Genomic DNA, 19,618 nt, shown 5'->3' with positions numbered 1-19,618 from the left:
GTGACATGCAAGGGACCCTGAGTGACAATTTATCCCTGACCAAAAGCAGTCACATTCTGACCTATGAGTGGAAAGACAACATTACACACTGTGTATAACCCTGTAGCTGAATTCACTTCTTTCCTTTTTTTCCTTTTAAAGCCAAGTAGGAAAAGTTAAATTGAATTGTTTTCATCAAAAAGTTAAATCAAATTTTTCCATTATTCTCCTATTATCAGGTATCTTACTTTTTAGTCTGTCCAGTTTTTTCACTGTCATTAATAACTTCACTATGAATATGTCTGTGCCGGTAGCTTTTTCTTTTCTTTGAATTCACAGAAGGGTAATTACTGAGTCAGAGGATACAACCTGAACAGTTATGGCTCCTTCTAAGTATTGCCAAAATATTGTTCCAATGGTACCAGAGACATAACCACTGTCATCAGCAACTGTAGTTATCATTAGAAAAACTAAATCTGTAGAGGAAGAATTTGGCCACTTATTTAGTAGACTTAAACTCCAGAACAATGGAATGGAGCTAATTATTCAATTAGATAGTACAATAAATATTACTGCTGACTCTTGTTATGTTGGTCAAAGGAATTATTTATTTCTTTGTTCTTGTTTGTCAATGTTGCACTTAGGTCCAAAATAGTGAGCTTGAACAAACTTAATAGAATTATTTTCTTCATCTATAAAATGGTTTGGAACATACACTCAGTGATCTAGAAGGTGCATCCTAAACCCTGTGTTCATAATATTGGGATTTCTCTGTTTATAGGTATTATAAATGTTCGGCGTAGAAAACACTAAAAATGGAGACAAGGAAATGTGGAACAGAATGACAGTGGCCAGAGGGGAGAAGGAGGGGAATAGTGGAAAGAAGGGGGATTAGTCAAAGAACATGTATGAATGACCCATGGACATGGACAATGGTGTGGGGATGGACTGTGGGAGTGGGGGCATGGGCAGAACAGAGGAGGGCAAAAGGGAAAAAATTGGAACACCTGTAATAGAATAAACAAAAAAATTAAAATACTAAAAACAGAAACAGAGAAAGAAAATTTATCCCTTATCCCAACAACAAGAAAGCCCCTTGGTTAATACTTTTTGTATCTTTCAAGGCTTTCTCCCATATGTATATGTAGAAATTAAGGAATCTCCCTGGCCAAGTAGCTCAGTTGGTTAGAGCATTGTCCCAATAAACCAAGGCTGTGGATTCAATCCCCAGTCAGGGCACATATAAGAATCAATCAATGATGCATAAATAAGTGGAACCAACAAATTGGTATTTCTTTCCCTCTCTAAAAATCAATTTAGAACAATTAAGGAATCTATTGTAGTACTATTTATACTATGCTTTGTTTTCCCAGTCAATATATCATGAATGTTTTTGCATGCCAATGAGTATTCTTCAACAACATCATTTGTAATGGCTCTGTGGGCATATCATGATTTATTTACACATTTCCCTATTGTTGGACATTTGTCTTTACAGTTTTTTATATATATAATTTCTCTAGAATGAATTGTAGAAGTGAAATGGCTAATATCCAGAATACTAAGAATTTTTATATATTCTTAGATCACCCTACCAGATGTCATACCAATTTACACACCCACCCACCACCACTGTATAAAAGTTTATTGCCAAATTTTATAGCACAGATGTCCTAAAATATAGAGATGAATAATCAAAAACCATCTAATTTCATACCTTAGATAGTTTGCTTATATATATAAAAAGTTTATTTCTAGCTATTCTCTTTGACCATGTTTAATCTCTTCCTATAAGATAATTAATACAGCTGAGATCATTTCTGAGGCCCTACCTTGTTAACGACAGCTAAGGCTCTGGGGAAAAATGTTCTTTCATAACAATTTTCTCTGTTTCCTATGTAACAGGCCACACCCCCTGTGACCATTCCAGGATCCACCAAGTTTGCCCCCAATGGCAGCAGCTTCAGCATCTCTTGGCAGTCTCCTCCAGTTACTTTCACAGGCATTCCAGTAAGTACAAGTACAAAAACATGGAGAGCTGGTCAAAACCAAATATAAAGTAAGGGAACAAATTTTAGACTCATGCAAGAAAAAGACGAACATCACAACACTAGAAGTACCCTGTGTCTTACATCATATTTGTAAACTCCTCAGCAATGTATCTCATGGTTCAGATAGGCCCAGCTACTCTGTGAAAGGTGTTTTAACTGGAATTTAAGAAAAGCACATGAATGTTTCACTGCTGATAAGCAATGTGTTAGAAATACATCAAAACTTTTTGTGTTGGCAGTATATTTGTATGTTTCCAAAAGGCTTTATAAAATCAATCTCTGAACTCAGAACCTGAACATAAAAGAAAAAGACCCTGTACATAAATGGCATTTATCATTATGAGTAACTTTATAATATTTGTGACTTTAAAATTATTATTTGTGGGTATGTTATCTTGAAGGTTCAAAAAAGTAAATAAATTGAGATCTCTTTTTCCCCCCAAAGCCTGAATAATATACCCATATAGATGGGTAATTTGAAAATAAGTCAGTGCTAAATTATGCCATCAGGTTTAAGTAGTAGATAAGAATTGATTTGACATATTAAATGATTGCTATCTGATAAATTACTATGAATTAACCTGATTCCTAACCATTCATTTAAAAATTTATATTGGGTCTTTTATCTGCCCTCCCATTCTAAATGACAGCTTTGCTGGATAGAGTAATGTAGGTTGGAGATCCTTGCCTTTTATCACTTTGAATACTTCTTGTCAGTTCCTTCTTGTCTGCAAGATTTCTTTTGAGAAATCAGCTGACAGTCTTAATGGGAACTCTTTTGTTGATAAATCTCTGCTTTTCTCTTGCTGTTTTTAAGATTCTCTCTTTGGCTTTAGCCTTAGGCATTTTAATTATGATGTGTCTTGGTGTGGTCCTCTTTGGGTCTAAATTGTTTAGGACTCTCTGTGCTTCCTGGACTTGTATGTCAATTTCTTTCATCAAATTCAGGAAGTTTTCTTTCATTATTTTCTCAAATAAATTTTCAATTTCTTGTTCTTTCTCTTCACCTTCTGGGATCCCTGTTATTCAGATGTTAGTATGTTTGAAGGTGTCCCAGAGGATTGGTATACTATCCTCATTATTTTTAATTCTCTTTTCTTCTTGCTGTTCTGGTTGAACACTTATTTCTTTCTTATGTTTCAAATCATTGATCTGAACTCTGGCTTCATCCCCTCCACTATTGGTTCCCTGTAGATTTTCCTTTATAGTTTATCACAGAATATCCATAGACCCCTGACACTATTGATGTTCAGGGCATTTATAACTCCTGGTAAGATCCTGAAAGTTGCATATGATAATGGATATTCATGTTATTTTTCTCCCTTACACATCTCTCTCCAAGGACCTCACAAAATCTTCATATTTTCAACCCCTGGCAACTCCCAGATGTTTCCAGCAAATACTAAGACCTCCTGCAGAGCTGATAATAATGAAAGTGTCTCAATCAATTCTGCTGCTCTACACCAAGGAATATTTATTAAATCCCTAGAGAACTAGCCAATAATAAAAAACATCCTGCTGGCAGCAGTTGGGGAATTTGTAGTTTCTAGAAAAGACTTCTAGAATTTGATTTTTTAACAATATTGTGGATCTGGAGTAATCATGAAAGTTACCTGCTTCATGGAATAGTGATCACTGCTGGTTGCTCTGAAAGACCAAGAAAGCAGTCAATGACATGTGAGTAGACAGGGGAGAGAACAACTTATAAATTAGGTATTAGTGTTGTTTCAAGCTAGAACAGTGATCTAGAGTAGTTCTCAGGGTCACATTTGCAACAATCCTTCTAAACTAGAAAGGCAGCTGCAATTACAGAATGACAGGGACCTGCTATTCTTGTCTTTAACTTGAGAGCTGGACTTGTGTAAAAACAAGCAGAGAGTATAGATGGAACAACCCTGTTCAGACTTCTTTTCAGACAGAATTTACCCCTATATTTTATTAATTAAACCATTTCCTATGGAAGTATAGAAAAATCACTCTGAATAGTATGTTCTCCAAAGTTCCTCAATGTCTTACACAATAGGCTACTATCTAGGTACCTTCTTTGTTTTACAACAGTGAAATTTTAAAACCCTATTGTGAACACCATGTATCTCTCTATCCTCATCTCAATGCCCTAGGTTTTTTTCAGAGCCCCTAATTTCACTGTGTTGGTTCAGGGACACCCTAGACTAGAGCTTTGACAGAATGTATACAGAGTAGTTGGGTTAATTGGGTCTCTCACTAAATCCTATATGAGCTTCCAATTTATTCTTTCACCAGAGAATAAATTATTTCTCAATTACTTGGTTGTGTGGTCTGGTTCAGCCTATTGTAGACTGTGTTAGCAATCAAGCTTGCCATTCCTATTTGAAATAAAAATGAGGGCAGAGGGCACTATTTTGCAGGACATCTGTTTTAGTCTAGATTAGACTAAATTAGCTTACCACCAAAAATGTTCTTCATCCACTATACTCTCTGTTGATGCTTAACAAAAAAAAAAGATGAGTGTTTCCTGTCTGCCTCTTTCTACGGGGCTGGATCTCACAAATGCACAGCACACAGGCACAGGACTGTCATGCATCCACTGAGAACACCAGCCACTGTCCCTATTTCTGCAGGAATGCTATCTCACCCCTGGAAGACAGAAGCCAAGTTGAATGTAAGAACATATGAATTTCTACCTTCTGAATGAATGTAACAGGGTTTTCAGACAAAGACTCTCAACATATTAAATTATAGTGAATTAGTGTTAATGAGAGCCTCAACCATGTTCAGGCTGAATAGTAGAGTAGTTGGCATTTTGTAAAATGTTTCTTAAGAATATATTTCTGTAGGGATGAACCTGGAAAACATTATGGTAGGTGAAATAAGCCAGTCAAAGACAAATACCACACAATTTCACTCATATGTGGAATCTAATGAACAAACTGAAATAACAAGCAAAATAGAGACAGACTCATACACAGAGAACAGGATGACAGCTAAGTGTGGGGGAGGTTAGAGAGTAGAGGGATTGAGCAAAAAGAAAAAAGGATTCATGAACATGGACAACAGTGTGGTCATTGTGAGGGGATTAAGGGATATGAGGGGACTAAGTGGTAATGGAAAAAATACAATAGAAAAAATAAAGTGCATGGAAGACACAAAAAAATTAAGTATACTTTATTGATTATGCTATTACAGTTTTCCCAATTTTCCCCCTTTATCCCCCTTCTGCCCTGCACCCCCCAACAACACTCCAGCATTCCCCAATTAGTTCATGTGCATGGGTTATACATATAAGTTCTTTGAGTCCTCTGTTTCCTATGCCATTTTTGACCTCTCCTGAACTATTTTATGCCTACCAATTATGCTTCTTATTCCCTGTACCTTACCCCCCTTCATTCTTCTCCTACCCACCCCCAAAACCCACCAAGTGATGTCCATTTCTATGATTCTGTTTCTGGTCTAGTTGTTTGCTTAGTTTTTGTTTTTGTTGTTTCTCTTTTTTTGGTATTTTAGGTTCATTTGTTGATAGTTGTGAGTTTGTTGTCATTTTACTGTTCATATTTTTTATCTTCTTAAGTCCCTTTACCATTTCATACCATAAGGGCTTGGTGGTGATGAACTCCTTTAACTTGACCTTATCTGAGGAGCACTTTATCTGCCCTTCCATTCTAAGTTATAGCTTTGCTGGATAGAGTAATCTTGGATGTAGGTCCTTGCCTTTCATGACTTTGAATACTTGTTTTCAACCCCTTCTTGCCTGTAAAGTTTCTTTGAGAAATCAACTGATATAGTCTTGTGGGAATTCCTTTGTAGGTAACTGTCTCCTTTTCTCTTGCTACTTTGAAGATTTTCTCCTTATCTTTAATCTCAAGTACCTTAATGATGATGTGCCTTGGTGTGTTCTTTCTTGGGTCCAACTTCTTTGGGACTCTGAGCTTCCTGGACTTCCTAGAAGTCTATTTCCTTTGTCAAATTGGGAAAACTTTTCTTCATTATTTGTTCAAATAAGTTTTAAATTTCTTGCTGTTGTTCTTCTCCTTCTGGCACCCCTTATAATTCAGATATTGGAATGTTTAAAGTTGTCCCAGAGGTTCCTAAGCCTCTCCTCATTTTTTTAAATTATTCTTCATTCTGTTACCGTTGGATGTTTATTTCTTCCTTTTATTCCAAATTGTTTCTTTGAGTCCTGGTTTCCATCCTGTCACTGTTGGTTCCCTGAATATTTTGCTTTATTTCACGTTGGGTAGTCTTCATTTGCTCTTTCATTTTTCAACCAAGCTCAATCAGTTCTGTGAGCATCTTGATTACTAATGTTTTGAATTCCACATCAGACAGGTTGGCTATCTCCTCATCGCTTAGCTCACTCTCTCTCTCCCTCTGGAGTTTTGCTGTTCTTTCTTTGGGCCATATTTCTTTGTGTTGGTGCACCTGTTAAGTTGTAAGGGGGCAGGGCCTTAGGCATTCAAGGTGTGTGGGGGGGGGGGTCGGGGGCAGCCCTCTTTAATGTGTTGTGATACTGTCTTTGGGTGAGGTGTCAGAGAGGGAACAATGCAGCTTGCTTGCTGGGCACAAGCCCCACTTTCCAATGGACTCCCATGTGAGCTGGGAGTTTCTCCCATCGTGGCAACCCCCGCCATAGTCCACAGTCAACTCTGAGTCTCAGTTTCACGTTCAGCCAGCCCCACCAGTCCACTGCCTTGCCTCAGTTTTTCTGAGCCAGCCCAGCCTATGTGGTCCACCGCCTTACTGGTCTGGTTGTTCTGGTTGATTTTTTTCTTTAATTACTTGGTTGTCAGAGTTCCATGCAGTTTGATTTTCTGGCACTTCTGGTTATTTATTGTTTTTAGATTGGTTGTTATCCTCCTTTTGGTTGTGCAAGGAAGCAAAGGGTTTCTACCTACCCCTCCATCTTGGCCAGAACTAGACACACACACAAAATTAAGAATTAAAAAAAATACATTTCTGTACTCCAAAACAAACAACTTGAGGCTATGGGCCCCATTTAAGATTTGCCTCCCTCTTTGAGAATCTTTGAGACCTGGAAGAGGGGCTGCTTTTATAAGCCTCCTGGAGAGTGCAAATAATCTCCTTCTGAGAAATCTCAAGGTCTGCAGGATTTTGTTTATTCATTTGCCAATGCTGGACTTCCTGGATGTTGAGCTTTAATAAGTTCCCTGGGTAAGGCCCGCTGTGGAGGTATGGAACAAGAATGCCAATTTGCATATTTATAAATGTCACTGGGGGCTGTGTCTTCCTAGCCCAAGATTGTAGACATAGGGATAAGGAGAGGACCTTCATTAATTCAACTTTCTTTGACCTGTTTTTCCTGAATGACTGTCTTTTCTTCTAATTATGTCCATTCCTTTCTGTCTTTTCATGGCACATTAGTCTGTTCACCCTGCATTAACAGAGTACCATAGACTGGGGCTTATATAACTGAAACTTATGTTTTCACAGTTCTGGAAGCCAACAGTCCCAGATCAAGGTTCTGGCCAATTTCTTCCCAGTGAGGGCATTTTTCTGGCTTGCAGAGGGCACTTTCTCTCTGTGTCCTCACATGGCCTTTTCTCTTGGAGGGTTTGGGTAGAAATGGAGAGAGAACCATTTGGTGTCTCTTCTTAAAAGAATACTAATCCTGGTGGATCAGGATCTCATCTTTTGGATCTCTTTATTCTTAATTACTTCCTTAAAGGCTCCATCTCCAAATACAACCATGCTAGGAGCTTGGGCTTCAACATACGGATTTGGGGCAACACAGACATCCAGGCCATAAAAGACCCCATGCAAGCCAGTAGGAATAGACCAGCCTGCTGTCCCTGGGTCAGTCCAGGAGGCTTCAAGCCAGGAGGATCTCCCAACCTGAAATAGCCATGCCTGCTTGTTAGTGGTTTAGCTGGGGGTTTTTAACACCTAGAGGGAGAATTCAAAACAGTATGTCCTAAGAGGTTAAAACAAGACAAAGATCTTTTTTTTAAATTCCATTTGAGAGGTAGAAAATCACAAAGAAAAGAAATGTCTGCAACTTGTTTACAGAAGGACACAACAACCATATTACTGACCTGGTGAGGCTCAGCCACAGATTCCAACCCTGGCATCTACATTGTGACCTCTTGACAGTCACAGGGCCTCTGTTAAGCAGTGCCCTCAACTGCAGCACTTGGAAAGTTGCTCTGTTGAGTACAGCCTAGCACTGACATTTCTGAGCATGCCCCATCATGGCACTTGTGACGTATCGCATTGCCGTAACACAGCAGTCAGAGAACGTGATCCTCCCTATTTGGGAGTGACTCATACATATGACATGAATCTCCTCAACTTGAAGGAGAAATTAGCCTGACATTTGCAGAGTATAATTTAGAGTGCTTTAAATGCTTCTGAGGTTACACCTAATTAGTAGACAAATTATAGGCCTATCACCCAATCATTATATTATTTAGAAATAATACCATAAAGTACTCTCTAAGCACATTATGTACTTTATAAAACATGCCCCAAAAGAGCACTTAGAAACCATTAAGATATAAAATAAATAAAAATTGAAAAGTGGAGACCATTGGGAGAAATAGACAAAAGAATGCTTTAGGGCACTCATTGTCCCATCAATGGAAGAGGGGAAAGAGCAGGGCATTATCACTCTGAACCGAGTTCCAAGGCCAGGTGGTATGAGACAGCCATGTTCAAATCCCAGGTCCACTAGTGACTAACTGTGGCCTTGGCAACTAAACCTCTCCATTTCCTCACCTATAAAATGAAATGATGGCTATACCTATCCTAGGATCATGATGAAAATTAAATGAGATAACATGTGGAAGGTAATTCATTGAACAAGATCCCAGGAAATTTCTGCTGCTCCGAATTCCAGGACACTGCACAGGCCTCTTTTCTGCTCAGAGCCTGAATTATTCTACCTGCAAAAGGGAAGGAACAGCACGTCTGCAGGTTGTAGCACTTCTACAGCATTTTGCATGGTTTTGTGAGGATTAAAAGAGATCACAATAACCTCATAGCCTCTCACGTTTTCAAGTGCTGAATAAATGTTAGTTCCCTGTGCTGGTCACCTGGACTTCCCCACCCTCAGTCCCACCTAAAATAAGAAGCTAAAACCCATCATTTTGCCATTATGTCTCAAGGCCTGCTCAATAGCTGGATTGTACAGCTCCTCCCCCACGCCTGAGCCACATGTGAGGTATGGTGAGTCCTGGCCTCTGCTGTGTCCTGTAGACACCAGGACTGGACTCAAGACATATAGGCCCTCATCTCTGGGGCTGAGAAAGCCATTAGCAAGAATAGACTGTAGACAAGGGTTATTCCAGCAGAAGGTCCATGTTCTTCAAACTATGTTCTTGGTATTTTCAAATACCCTGTCCTCTTTCCTCCCCCAAACCTGTAGTTTTTACCTGTTTCTCCACTTCAATAAGTGGTCCTAGCATCCCACCAGCTGCTCAGCCCAGAAATGAGGGTTCATCCTTACCTCTTGATTCCTCTCAGATTCATCTAAAGATTTGTGGGTTTGTTGGTTTGTTTGTTTGGTCCCATATCTCATCTATAGCAAGTTCCAGACTCTGCCCCTAATAGACATGGGTCCAGCCCCTTCTTAACACCACAGCCATGCCCTCATCTAAATCAACAGTATGTTTCCCACCAAAATGCTACATAAGCTCTGAACCAGCCTTGGGGTTTCTCTCCAGCTATCTCCAAGTCATTCTCCCAGGAGCCAAAAGCAATCTTTTCAAAGCTAATCAGCCATCTTTCTTAAAACTCTCTAGTGGCCTCCCTTGGCCTTAGAATAATATTCAAATTCCTCATCACAGTCACAGGGCATAACCTGACTCTAACACCTCCTGCTCTCCCACCTTCTGCCCCCACACAGTGTCTTCTGACCCCATTGACACTCTATACCCACTGTGCTTTGTCACTGCTCTCCTTTCCCTGGGGTGCCCTAGAGATAAGGGGTAGTCTCCTTGAGAGGCCTTCTCTTACCACTCTGAATAAATAAATGTTCTGTCCTTTGACAAAGCTGCCTCTTACCTTATTTTATTGTGTTTGGTGTTCATTGACTCTCTGCCCACTAGAATGTATGCTCTATGAGGGCAGAGACTTTGTTTTGTTCCAGACTGTATCCCCACAGCTTAGGACATTGTCTGGTGTACAGTCAGTGCTCAATAAATATTCACTAAATGAAGAACATCCTGTAATCTCATATTACCCCACGTAAAAGGGGTGGGGGGCAGCTTTGCAAAATTTAGAACTTTCCACAACATCCTGGGCTGATGGAAATAGTGCCATGTCCCCTCAACTTTTTCAATTCTATGACTAAATAGGGAAGTGTTCTTGGGATTCTAAAAGTTCTACAGTTATTTTTTAAAATTTCCATTGTCCTGATCACTGAAAACAATTCAGATGAGTATATTCTAGACCATTCTAGGTCACAGCTAAGCACACCTGTAAAATTTACACTCTCTGGTTTGCTGTTATGCATTCTGATGGGGATGGGGAATGGGTTGGGATTCTGCTCCTGGAAAAGCCTATGTATCTACATACATCAAATGCATCCATGCCACCCAACTTTAGCAAAGTAAAGACCAATGGTACGGAATAATTCAGAGTCATAGCAACAGTGGTTTAAAATATTAGGTTTTTTTGTTACTTGTTTCATCTTTTTAAAATTAACATCTGGGGAAATAACACAGATGTACATACACTACTTCCCATTGAAAGAAAATAAATGTACTAGCCCCTGAACTAGAGAAAATCAGTTGTATAAGTTTGCCTTGGGAATGTCCCTGTGACTGTTAATAGGTAATGGTATTTCTAGGTCCCTATTGGCTTCCAGATGATTGGGTTTTAAAATGTATCAAGTGTCTGCTCTTCTGTAACACAAATGTTGTATATTTACTTGAAACATTTATCTTTTGTTATGAAAGTTAGTTTTGGCAGTTTTTGAGAATTCTGGAATCTGGGAAGATATTTAGTGTTATGAGAACAGGTGTGCAGAGAGACTCAGTGATCATCCAGGGAATGGAGAACCAGAAGGGCCCTGCTACTATTATGACTGGAGGCAGAGGCATTAGGGGGTAGAGCTCAGGACAGCTCTATCCTGCCATTGCAGGGTCCATGATGTTGGGCAAGTTTTATAACCTCCTTTTACCTTGGTTTCCTTATCTATAAAATGGGAACAATAGTAATACTTATCACTTAGGGTAGTTGTGGAAATTAAAGCTCTTGTCAGTAGACTTAGCACACAGTGACAGTAAGTATTATGTGGGTGATATTTGTTCTTGATTTCCTCAAGCTCTTGGTTTCTCCCCTTTATTCCTTTTCGACTCCAGAAGGGGTTTGTTGCATGTGAGTATCTTATGTTAGAAGCCATTTATTTAGTGACTGTGAATGACAAAGTGAACAGAAGGCCAAAGGCCACTCAGCGTGGCCACTGACTTGCTGTATAATTTTAGAAAGATCTCTTAATCTCTCTAGCTTTTTCTTCTTTAAAAAAGAAATCATGATGCTTGGAATAGGAATATCCTTTATAGTTTAAAATGTTATTCAAATGAAATATGTTACTATGGGCAAATTAGAATGCACACATGTGAAGTCATGAAGATTTTTAAGGTGTTAATTGCCATTGGGTCTTTTCTGTTGGAGGTGCATTTAAATTCTGCTGTGAGCATCACCCCCATCCATTTTAACACGTGGTCTCTGTGAAGGAAACACTTCACCTCCATTTCTAATGGTGAAGAACCACTGCCCACATCACAAAGCTAAATAAAGGTATGGCACAGAGAACATGCCCCATCAACTTTGTTTTCCATGTCCTCACCAGGTGTCACCAACACATCACCATCCTATGGGCACAGGAGAGCAGAGACAGCACAGTCACACAGTCTTGTCCTCCCCGCCCAGGGGGATGGTCAGCCTAAGGTAGGAAACTCCTCATCTCAAGGGAATCAACTAAAACATAGAACTGAAACAAAGAAAGAGAAATGAGAGATAAGACCTTCCATAAAATGTCCCTATAATGGATGAGACACACTTTCTTTTGTTCCATGGTTTTCCCCATCCGTTAACTATGAGGGAAAATTTGTTGTTTTTTTGTTGTAACAGTTTGCAGTAAGTTTTGCTAGAGAATAAGCAATGGTGATTATTGGGTCTACTTAAAGCCATGTTGCATTAACCACTGTATTAAATTAACTATAAGATAGAGTTTTTACTCCAGATCAAGGAGTACCTCTTGGGATTCCCTTAACCGTGATGCTACACACTTGAAAAAAGAGAGAGCACTTAAAAGCACATCTTTAAAAATTTGAAACAGTAATGCTCTCTGCTGGTCTTTCTCATTGTATGTGTTTAACTCAGTGTTGTGCAGATGGCCAATATCATGTCCGCAAGTGGACAAGTAGAAGCTTAAGAGTTAGAGAAGCCAATTGTAGCAGCCCTGGGCAGTGGTGGGGAAATCACCCAACATATGTGAAAGCCTGACCTGGAGGGAGCTCTGCTGAAATTCCTAGCTTCTTTTCTCCATCTTTTGAGGGATTTTGAGCCCTCAGTGGAATGTCCATTGAGTTCTTCCCACTGACCATGCTGCCCTCACACACCCTCAGGAAGCCTCGTGGAGAAGGCAAGAAATGCCGGAAGGTATATGGCATGGAGAACCGAGACCTGTGGTGCACGGCCTGCCGCTGGAAGAAGGCCTGCCAGCGCTTCCTGGACTGAGGAACCTAAGGGACAGCAGTAATCTAGTCACAGCCACCAGGTCACAGCCACCGAGCAGGTCACCCCACCTTCACCTCCCACTGCAGCTTTTGGGAAAGCACTCTTCCTTCTGAACAAAACACATCTGGAGCCCAGGAAAACACTTCCAGGAACCTTGGTGGAATTACAGCAAAAAATAAGTCACACAGGCACTGATCTGTTCGGAACCCACCTAGAGCAGCTATTACTAATTTGTGTGTGTGAAAAGGAAAGTCAATTTGCTTTACTATGTGTCTAGGTTTGAAAACTATGGACTTCCATCGCAATGGAATCAACAATGCCCATTTTACCTAGAAAGGAGGCATATTTTGACAAGCTTTCTGAAAAATACCATTTCAGTTGAGGGTGAGGGGCAGTGGCAGGTATTGACACACACAAAAAAGCTACATGTGATTCTGTAGCTTTTGTACAAAGAACAATACACACTTTCGTGTGAATAGTCTTTTCCCAGTTTCCATTTGACTTCTTGGGGCAGCACTCTGGGTATCTTTTCCATGTCTTTCTCTTTGTTTTGTTTTGTTTTGAAGAATGGCCCTGAAATGGTAGAGCTGTGGGCTTGCAGGGCCCCTGATGGTGGAAACTCAAAAATAGGTTGACTGAACTCATCAGCAGACTTCAGCTCCAAGCTGAGCTCAGGACACCCAGCTGTCACTGATGGGAAACACCTAGAAGTCTTCCCAAGATCTGTAAGAAGCCCTTCCCCAAGCAGCTCCTCTTCTGCCTGCTCAACTCAATCCAGACCTGGCACATGGAGCCCTCTGGGTAAGCCTGACACTTCTTTCAGGGATGTGATGGGAACTGCAGCTAAAATGTGTGTCACTGCACATCTGACAAAGTCATTGCCGGGTCTATGGGTCATCAAGCTTTCCCTCAAAACTTCTCACTGTCTGGTTTGAGAAATGTCAAGAACTCAAACTGTCCCTGCAGATTTGCTTTTAAACAGCAGAGCACAGCCTCCGCATCTCCACCTGTTCAGAAAGCCACGTGAGGTCAAACAGACCAACCTCCAGTCTGCGTGCACTGGGGCAGGTTTCATGCTTTAGTGTGTCTGGAAGATGGGTTTATGAATAATCTAAATATTTTATGGGTAAATGGAGGATCCAAACCTTTATTTTTCTTGTAAAAATAGTGGAGCTATTCATTAAGTATTTGGCTCAGAAGGGAACATTGAGAATGCCAAAAGGAAAATGCATGTCGGTATAGGATGCTCTTGATTTAGTAGGACAGGGCTTGTGCTGTGTTCTGCTTATTATTAGGCTTTCTTACCTGGTTGGTTGGTTGGTTTTTGTGGTAGTGGTGTGGGGAGAGGGGGTAGTTGTCAAGCCCTATAACTTCCTACCCTCCTCTCGATTGCCCTGCTAGAGAGCTATTTCTCCTATACCTATGCAAAAAGGTACAAGTACCTTATAGGATGCACTGTGCAGGACAGGAGCCTAGAATCAGCCATAGGAATGTTAAAGAAGGTTGCACAGAGGAAAGTTTAATATACATCTAGAGACTGTACATACACCTTTGTTTAAAGAGTAGAAGTCATCTAGTGAGAACAGAAACATATATATATATATATAATTCTGTAATGTAATATCCGCAATCTATATGGTTATATTTTGGCAACTTAATTTTTTTAATTCTCGTATGACTTTTTTAAACATTATTCTCTAGAAAAGATCCTATTTTCCTCCTCCATTTATTTTTTTCTGTAAAAACACTTATTCCGAGAGAACAGAAAAAAAAACTTTATTTAATTTCACATCATGATGTTCTATCAGCACTCACCATGGCATCATCTGTAATGTATTTAATATTTATGAGGTTAGCCAAGAAAAGACATTTTTTTTTAAAGTAAGGAAATGTTTTTGCATCCTCTACCCAAGCATGTCTTTTCTCCTCCCAGGTGACCTGATGCTTCACCTACAGGCACCGCCCACTGTGAGACGAGGCTCTGGCCTGGTGCCAGGGCCCTGAGCTGTAGGTGGAGTGACCCATGAGTTCAGGGCCGATCACCCATTTGAGCAGGTTCACCATATATTTAAGTGGTGGTTGGGGTACAACCCTGGAGCCGAGGTTTTTGTCTTCAGCAAAGTTCCCTGGCTCTTGATCCTTGGATTATGTCACTAATAAAAATGATTAACATGATGAGGTGCTGAATTTATCCCTGCAACACAGAGAGGACTTTTGGACACAAGGAGAGAGAGACCTTTGCTGTGGAGCAACCTTGGGACCAGGCTCTATGGCTGTCCTACAGAGACATGGGGCATGAGTAGTTCTGAGCTCTGCCTGGATTTTAGCCAAATGCACAGGTATGAGCAGAAGGTAGAGCTGCATGCCCTTCCCTGGGAGTTCTTTGCCTTTCCAACACCTTCTTTACATATACTTTCCCAAGTCTCCCACCACATGGGGGCTCCTCCCTGGCCATACAGACACCTCTACCCTGTACAAAGGCATGTAGTAACTAAGGGACCACTGAGCTTCTCTTGGCTGGCCTTGGAAAAAAAGGAATTCAATTTCTTGAAGGCCACCCAGCAAGCTATGAATTGCAATGTACAACACTGATTATAAAAGCTAAATTTTTTTAATGTAAAGCTATTTTGTTATCCTTTGGAACTAAACAAAGTGCCAAATTAAGCCCAACAGTTATTTATGCCATCCCTGGGCTACCATGCTCTTTTATATTCTCTCACTTGGTGGAGGGATGAAGGTGGTGGATGGGAAGGGGTGTCCCACAGCACACTGGCTGCTGAACTGGAGCCCCATCCATCACAGGGACCTCAGAGACCTGTCTGCAACAGGAATGTAATGTAGTGGACTCTGGTCCCAAAGTATTTCTAAATAAGGCTCGTCAGAGCATTGACTTTTCTCTCCCTTGATACTCCTTCCTTCAGAAAACATTTATTTTTCATCTCTCTCCAAAGAAGGCATTTCATAGTGATGGACAGGTATTCTCCAGATAACTGCACAGAGAGAGAGTCATCAACAGTAGTTTTAACCCTTAGTCCATGGGTGCCCAACCCATGGCCCATGGGCTGCATGTAGCCCAGGATGGCTATGAATGCAACCCAACACAAAATCGTAAATTTGTTTAAAACGTTATAAGATTTTTTTGTGATTGTGTGTCACAATGTATTTAATGTGTGGACCAAGACAACTCTTCTTCTTCCAGTGTGGCCCAGAGACACCAAAAGGTTGGACACCCCTGCCTTGTCCTTCCCAGGGAACATGCACCCAAGTTGTAGGATGACAGCGTGACAACATGGAAAAAGTAACAAGAGTGTTGGAGAACCAAGAAGAAACACAAGAGGCCCATGGGCACCTGGCTCCCACCCCTTAGTGCTGATGAGCCACTGGTGGCTGTCCTTGAGCCCCGCTGGGGAGCGGCCATCTGCATGGGCAGAAATCAGGTGTCCACACCTATGGGAACAGCCCACTGCCTTTTTCAGCAGACTTCATTGGAAACGAAAGCATAGCTTTCACTTGAGAATGTTTAGAGAAAAGTGGAAAGACTTGTACATTTAGAACAGAATGCCTTGAGAAAAGTAGCAAAATACTATAAATAATATTCATTTCCTCAGGGAAAATTAAAGAGTATGTGAAAAATAGAGCTGGAGGAGCTTAATATTAGAAAGATATTATCTCCAGAGTCATCTAGTCAGAAAAAAAATTTTTTTTCATGAACATGATGTTATTTCAAGACAAAGTTACATGAACTGGACGAGACCAACTTTTCTGGGGCTAGGGGATGCTTTATGAGAAGAGCTGTTTCTCTGTGGCTGAGCTGTGGTCAAAGGCTGGTGTGTGGACCATAAGCACCATCCCAGGTAGGTGTCCAGAGACTCATGGAAGGCTTTCTTGGAATGTAGTTGTGAATATGTAGCCTTGGCATTCCTTCCTCTCATCACCAGTAGGTTCTTAGTTCACCAGAGTTCTTAGCTATGAGCAAAAGCTCCCAGGGGAAAAACATTAAATCTGTGATAGCAGGTTAAGGAGCAAACTTCCATGGACTTTCCTGGACAAGGTGCTGCTTTTTCTCATGACCCTATAGAATTTCTCTTGACTACTTCAACTGTAGCAGTGACCTGGTGAGCACCAGGAAGAATCTGTGCACACAAGTGAGTGGAAACACGGCAGGATTCGCAGGTATTGGGGTGTGGATCATTTTGAAGAATGTGCTGGGCATGAGGAGCAACTGCAAATTTCATTTCTTCTAAGAAAATAACCCTCCTGACCATGAACACACACACTCTTCCTGCTCCTTATACCTGTGGGGATCCTCTCTGAGGATTCCTCCCTATGGAAACTGTTTTCTTTTGTCTTTTTCTATTGTAACTAGATGAACCACAAGTCAGAACATAAAATGAAATCAGCACTTTGGAGTACCAATTGTATCACCAATCCAGCAAGAAAGTATAAAATATATGTCATTGCGACTGACTTTGAGCCCATATCCAATGGTCTAGATTATGGGTCCCCAACCCTGGTCTGTGGACTGGTACCCATCTGTGGCCTATTAGAAACAGGGCTATGAGCTAAGCTCGCCTGAGCTTCCCCTCCTGTCTCCCACTCTCCCTCCTCTTCACCCTCCCCCACAGCCCTATCTATGGAAAACCCAGTCCCTGGTGCCAAGAAGTTTGGGGACTGCTGGTCTAGATCAGTGATTTTCAACCTTTTAATCTCATGGAAAATGTAAACTAATTACTAAAATTCTCCGGCATACCAAAAATATGTTCTATGTTTTGCCAATCTGAAAAAAAAGTATAATTTTGATTCATCCACACCAGACACCTGTCATGTTGGCTGTTGTCAGTTTTTTGTTTATTTGACAATCTATGGGGAAGAGGTGAGTGCCCCTAACTAAATAGTGGTATTGCATGTTTTAAAAATTCTTGTGACACACTCTTTGAAAATCACTGGTCCAGATGCTTTAAAAAGTGTATCTATCATAGGACCAGCAATCAAAGTGGGACTTTTACTTGTGGTCTTGATTTGTAAATAGATCCTTTTTTATGACAATCTCATATTTTATAACTTCTCCTGAGGGTCTGAGAATCACAATGGTAATGTGTTATATTGGAATGTAATCTGAAATACAATAACAATTATAACTTAATTTTCCAAATAAGACAAGAAATACACTGCTTAAGCTTCTATAATTCTGAGAGACATACCACTTTTATAATAAGCATTAGTACTTAACTTCTCAAGTTAACAGAACTAGAGATATTTTACAGGATGCAGTGTTTTGTAATCACAAAAAACATGAACATTTTCAGAGAAATGACCTTGGTTTTATACATTGTAGCTTATTTTTTAAAAGACAGTCTTACTGGACAGGAAGCATTAATATTATAAGCAATTCTTACTCTCCAAACAAAGGGCTATGCCTCTTTTAAGCAAGTGTTTTGGTGCATATCTTTTCAGTTAACCCTCTGCAGTGAGGGGTCAAAATATAGACCAGATGGAAAGATTAATACAAGAAAATCAAGATGGCAACAGCTACACCTTTTATCATTAACAGTGTGTTTTAATGTATTGTGAGGGGAAAGACACTTTAAGAATCATCCTATGTATCTTAAATCTAGAAGAAGTCAATAGACATGCTTATAAGTAATGAGAGAAATATTGTTATACATTTTTTAGTGTAAAATGATAGATTTGCCACACACACAAGCTACCAACTGACCTACCAGAACCACAAACCTGTGTTAAACTAGCAAGTATCATTTGGCAGAAATTTCTAAAATCATGGAATGTAAGCCCAAAGGTAGAATTCTTAGATGGTTAGTGGTATTTAAAATAATTTTCTCTTCAGCTAAACTTGCATTTCCTTATCAGAACAAGTGATTGATTTTTTTTTAACCAGAAAAACTCACAGACATGCCAGGTTGGCATCAGAAAGTCACAGTATTCTCAAGAGCTGGGAAATGAGGAAGGCACCCATGGAGACTTTATTAACTCTATAAGTAATTCTGAGCTTTGCCAGACCATTCACAGTGCTATAGTTCTTTTTTTTTTTTTATCCCACTCACTGTTAAAGCAAGAAAGTATCTTGTCTTTCTAAGATTTTACTCATTCAAAAGCTGGACCCATTAGCCAAGTATGCAGATAACATCAAAAGAAAAGCTAGGATACAATGGTCATATACCCATTGGGCAACTCCTATGAGGTCATCAGAAGGTCACTCAGACCTTGCTTTCAAAAGGGCTTTTGAATCTGTACACATGAGAACTAGAAATGCATGGAGTTAAGGAATGACTATATGGTCTCAGCTCCTGGTCCTTGAGATGAGGAAGTCTGAAAATCTCTATGTCCTTTCCCCTGGAATGTCTCTGTTGTTAGCATTAAAGTTCCCAGGAAGTATTCACTGCTGAATGGTTTTGAACCAAGTGAGTCTTGCTTCTTTTTTTTTAAGATTTTATTTATTTATTTATTTATTTATTTTAGACAGACAGGGAAGGGGGGAGAAAGAGAGGGAGAGAAACATCAATATGTGGTTGTCTCTCATGCACCCCCACTGGGGACCTAACCTGGTCCACAACCCAGGCATGTGCCCTGACTGGAAATCAAACCAGCAACCCTTTGGTTTGCAGGCTGGCACTCAATCCACTGAGCCACACCGGCTACGGCATTGCTTCATTTTTAAGTAGAAGCTTCCTAATGGTATAGACCAGATACTTTAGAAGGCCCAGATGGGTTGTGAATGAATGATTTAGATCAGGCAAAATATGGACACTAGAGAATGGTGGCAATCATGGTGAACAAGAAAAAAACATGTCCCTTTTGAAGGGGTGACCCAGCCATAGACAATCAGAACCATGCAGAAATCAGGCCCAGGGAAGCTAGATCTTCTGACTTGGAAATATGATCTTACCTGA

The 19,618-nt window shown here is 40.3% G+C and overlaps 1 protein-coding gene across 2 annotated transcripts in view; it reads left to right on the top strand.

Annotated features, from left to right (window-relative positions):
- The window catches only part of ZNF704 (zinc finger protein 704), a 158,005-nt gene extending 138,855 nt beyond the window's left edge, over positions 1-19,150 (top strand). Inside the window, exons 7-10 of one of the 2 annotated variants that reach the window (XR_004904329.1) lie at positions 1,885-1,989; positions 11,821-11,918; positions 12,599-13,511; positions 15,910-19,150. Coding sequence is in view for 1 of the 2 variants with exons in the window: in XM_028518353.2 (XP_028374154.1) it covers positions 1,885-1,989; positions 11,821-11,918; positions 12,599-12,710 (315 nt within the window). In the remaining variant the exon portion in view is untranslated. Of the gene's footprint in view, positions 1-1,884; positions 1,990-11,820; positions 11,919-12,598; positions 15,236-15,909 lie in introns of those variants that run through there. The other variant, XM_028518353.2, reaches the window with a different exon arrangement.
- Positions 19,151-19,618: the final 468 nt, after the last annotated feature.

The sequence above is a fragment of the Phyllostomus discolor genome, chromosome 7 (genome assembly GCF_004126475.2).
Source record: "Phyllostomus discolor isolate MPI-MPIP mPhyDis1 chromosome 7, mPhyDis1.pri.v3, whole genome shotgun sequence".
Lineage (NCBI taxonomy): Eukaryota > Metazoa > Chordata > Mammalia > Chiroptera > Phyllostomidae > Phyllostomus > Phyllostomus discolor.
Note: the sequence above shows the minus strand (reverse complement) of the source record. Positions and strands in the feature narration are given on the sequence as shown.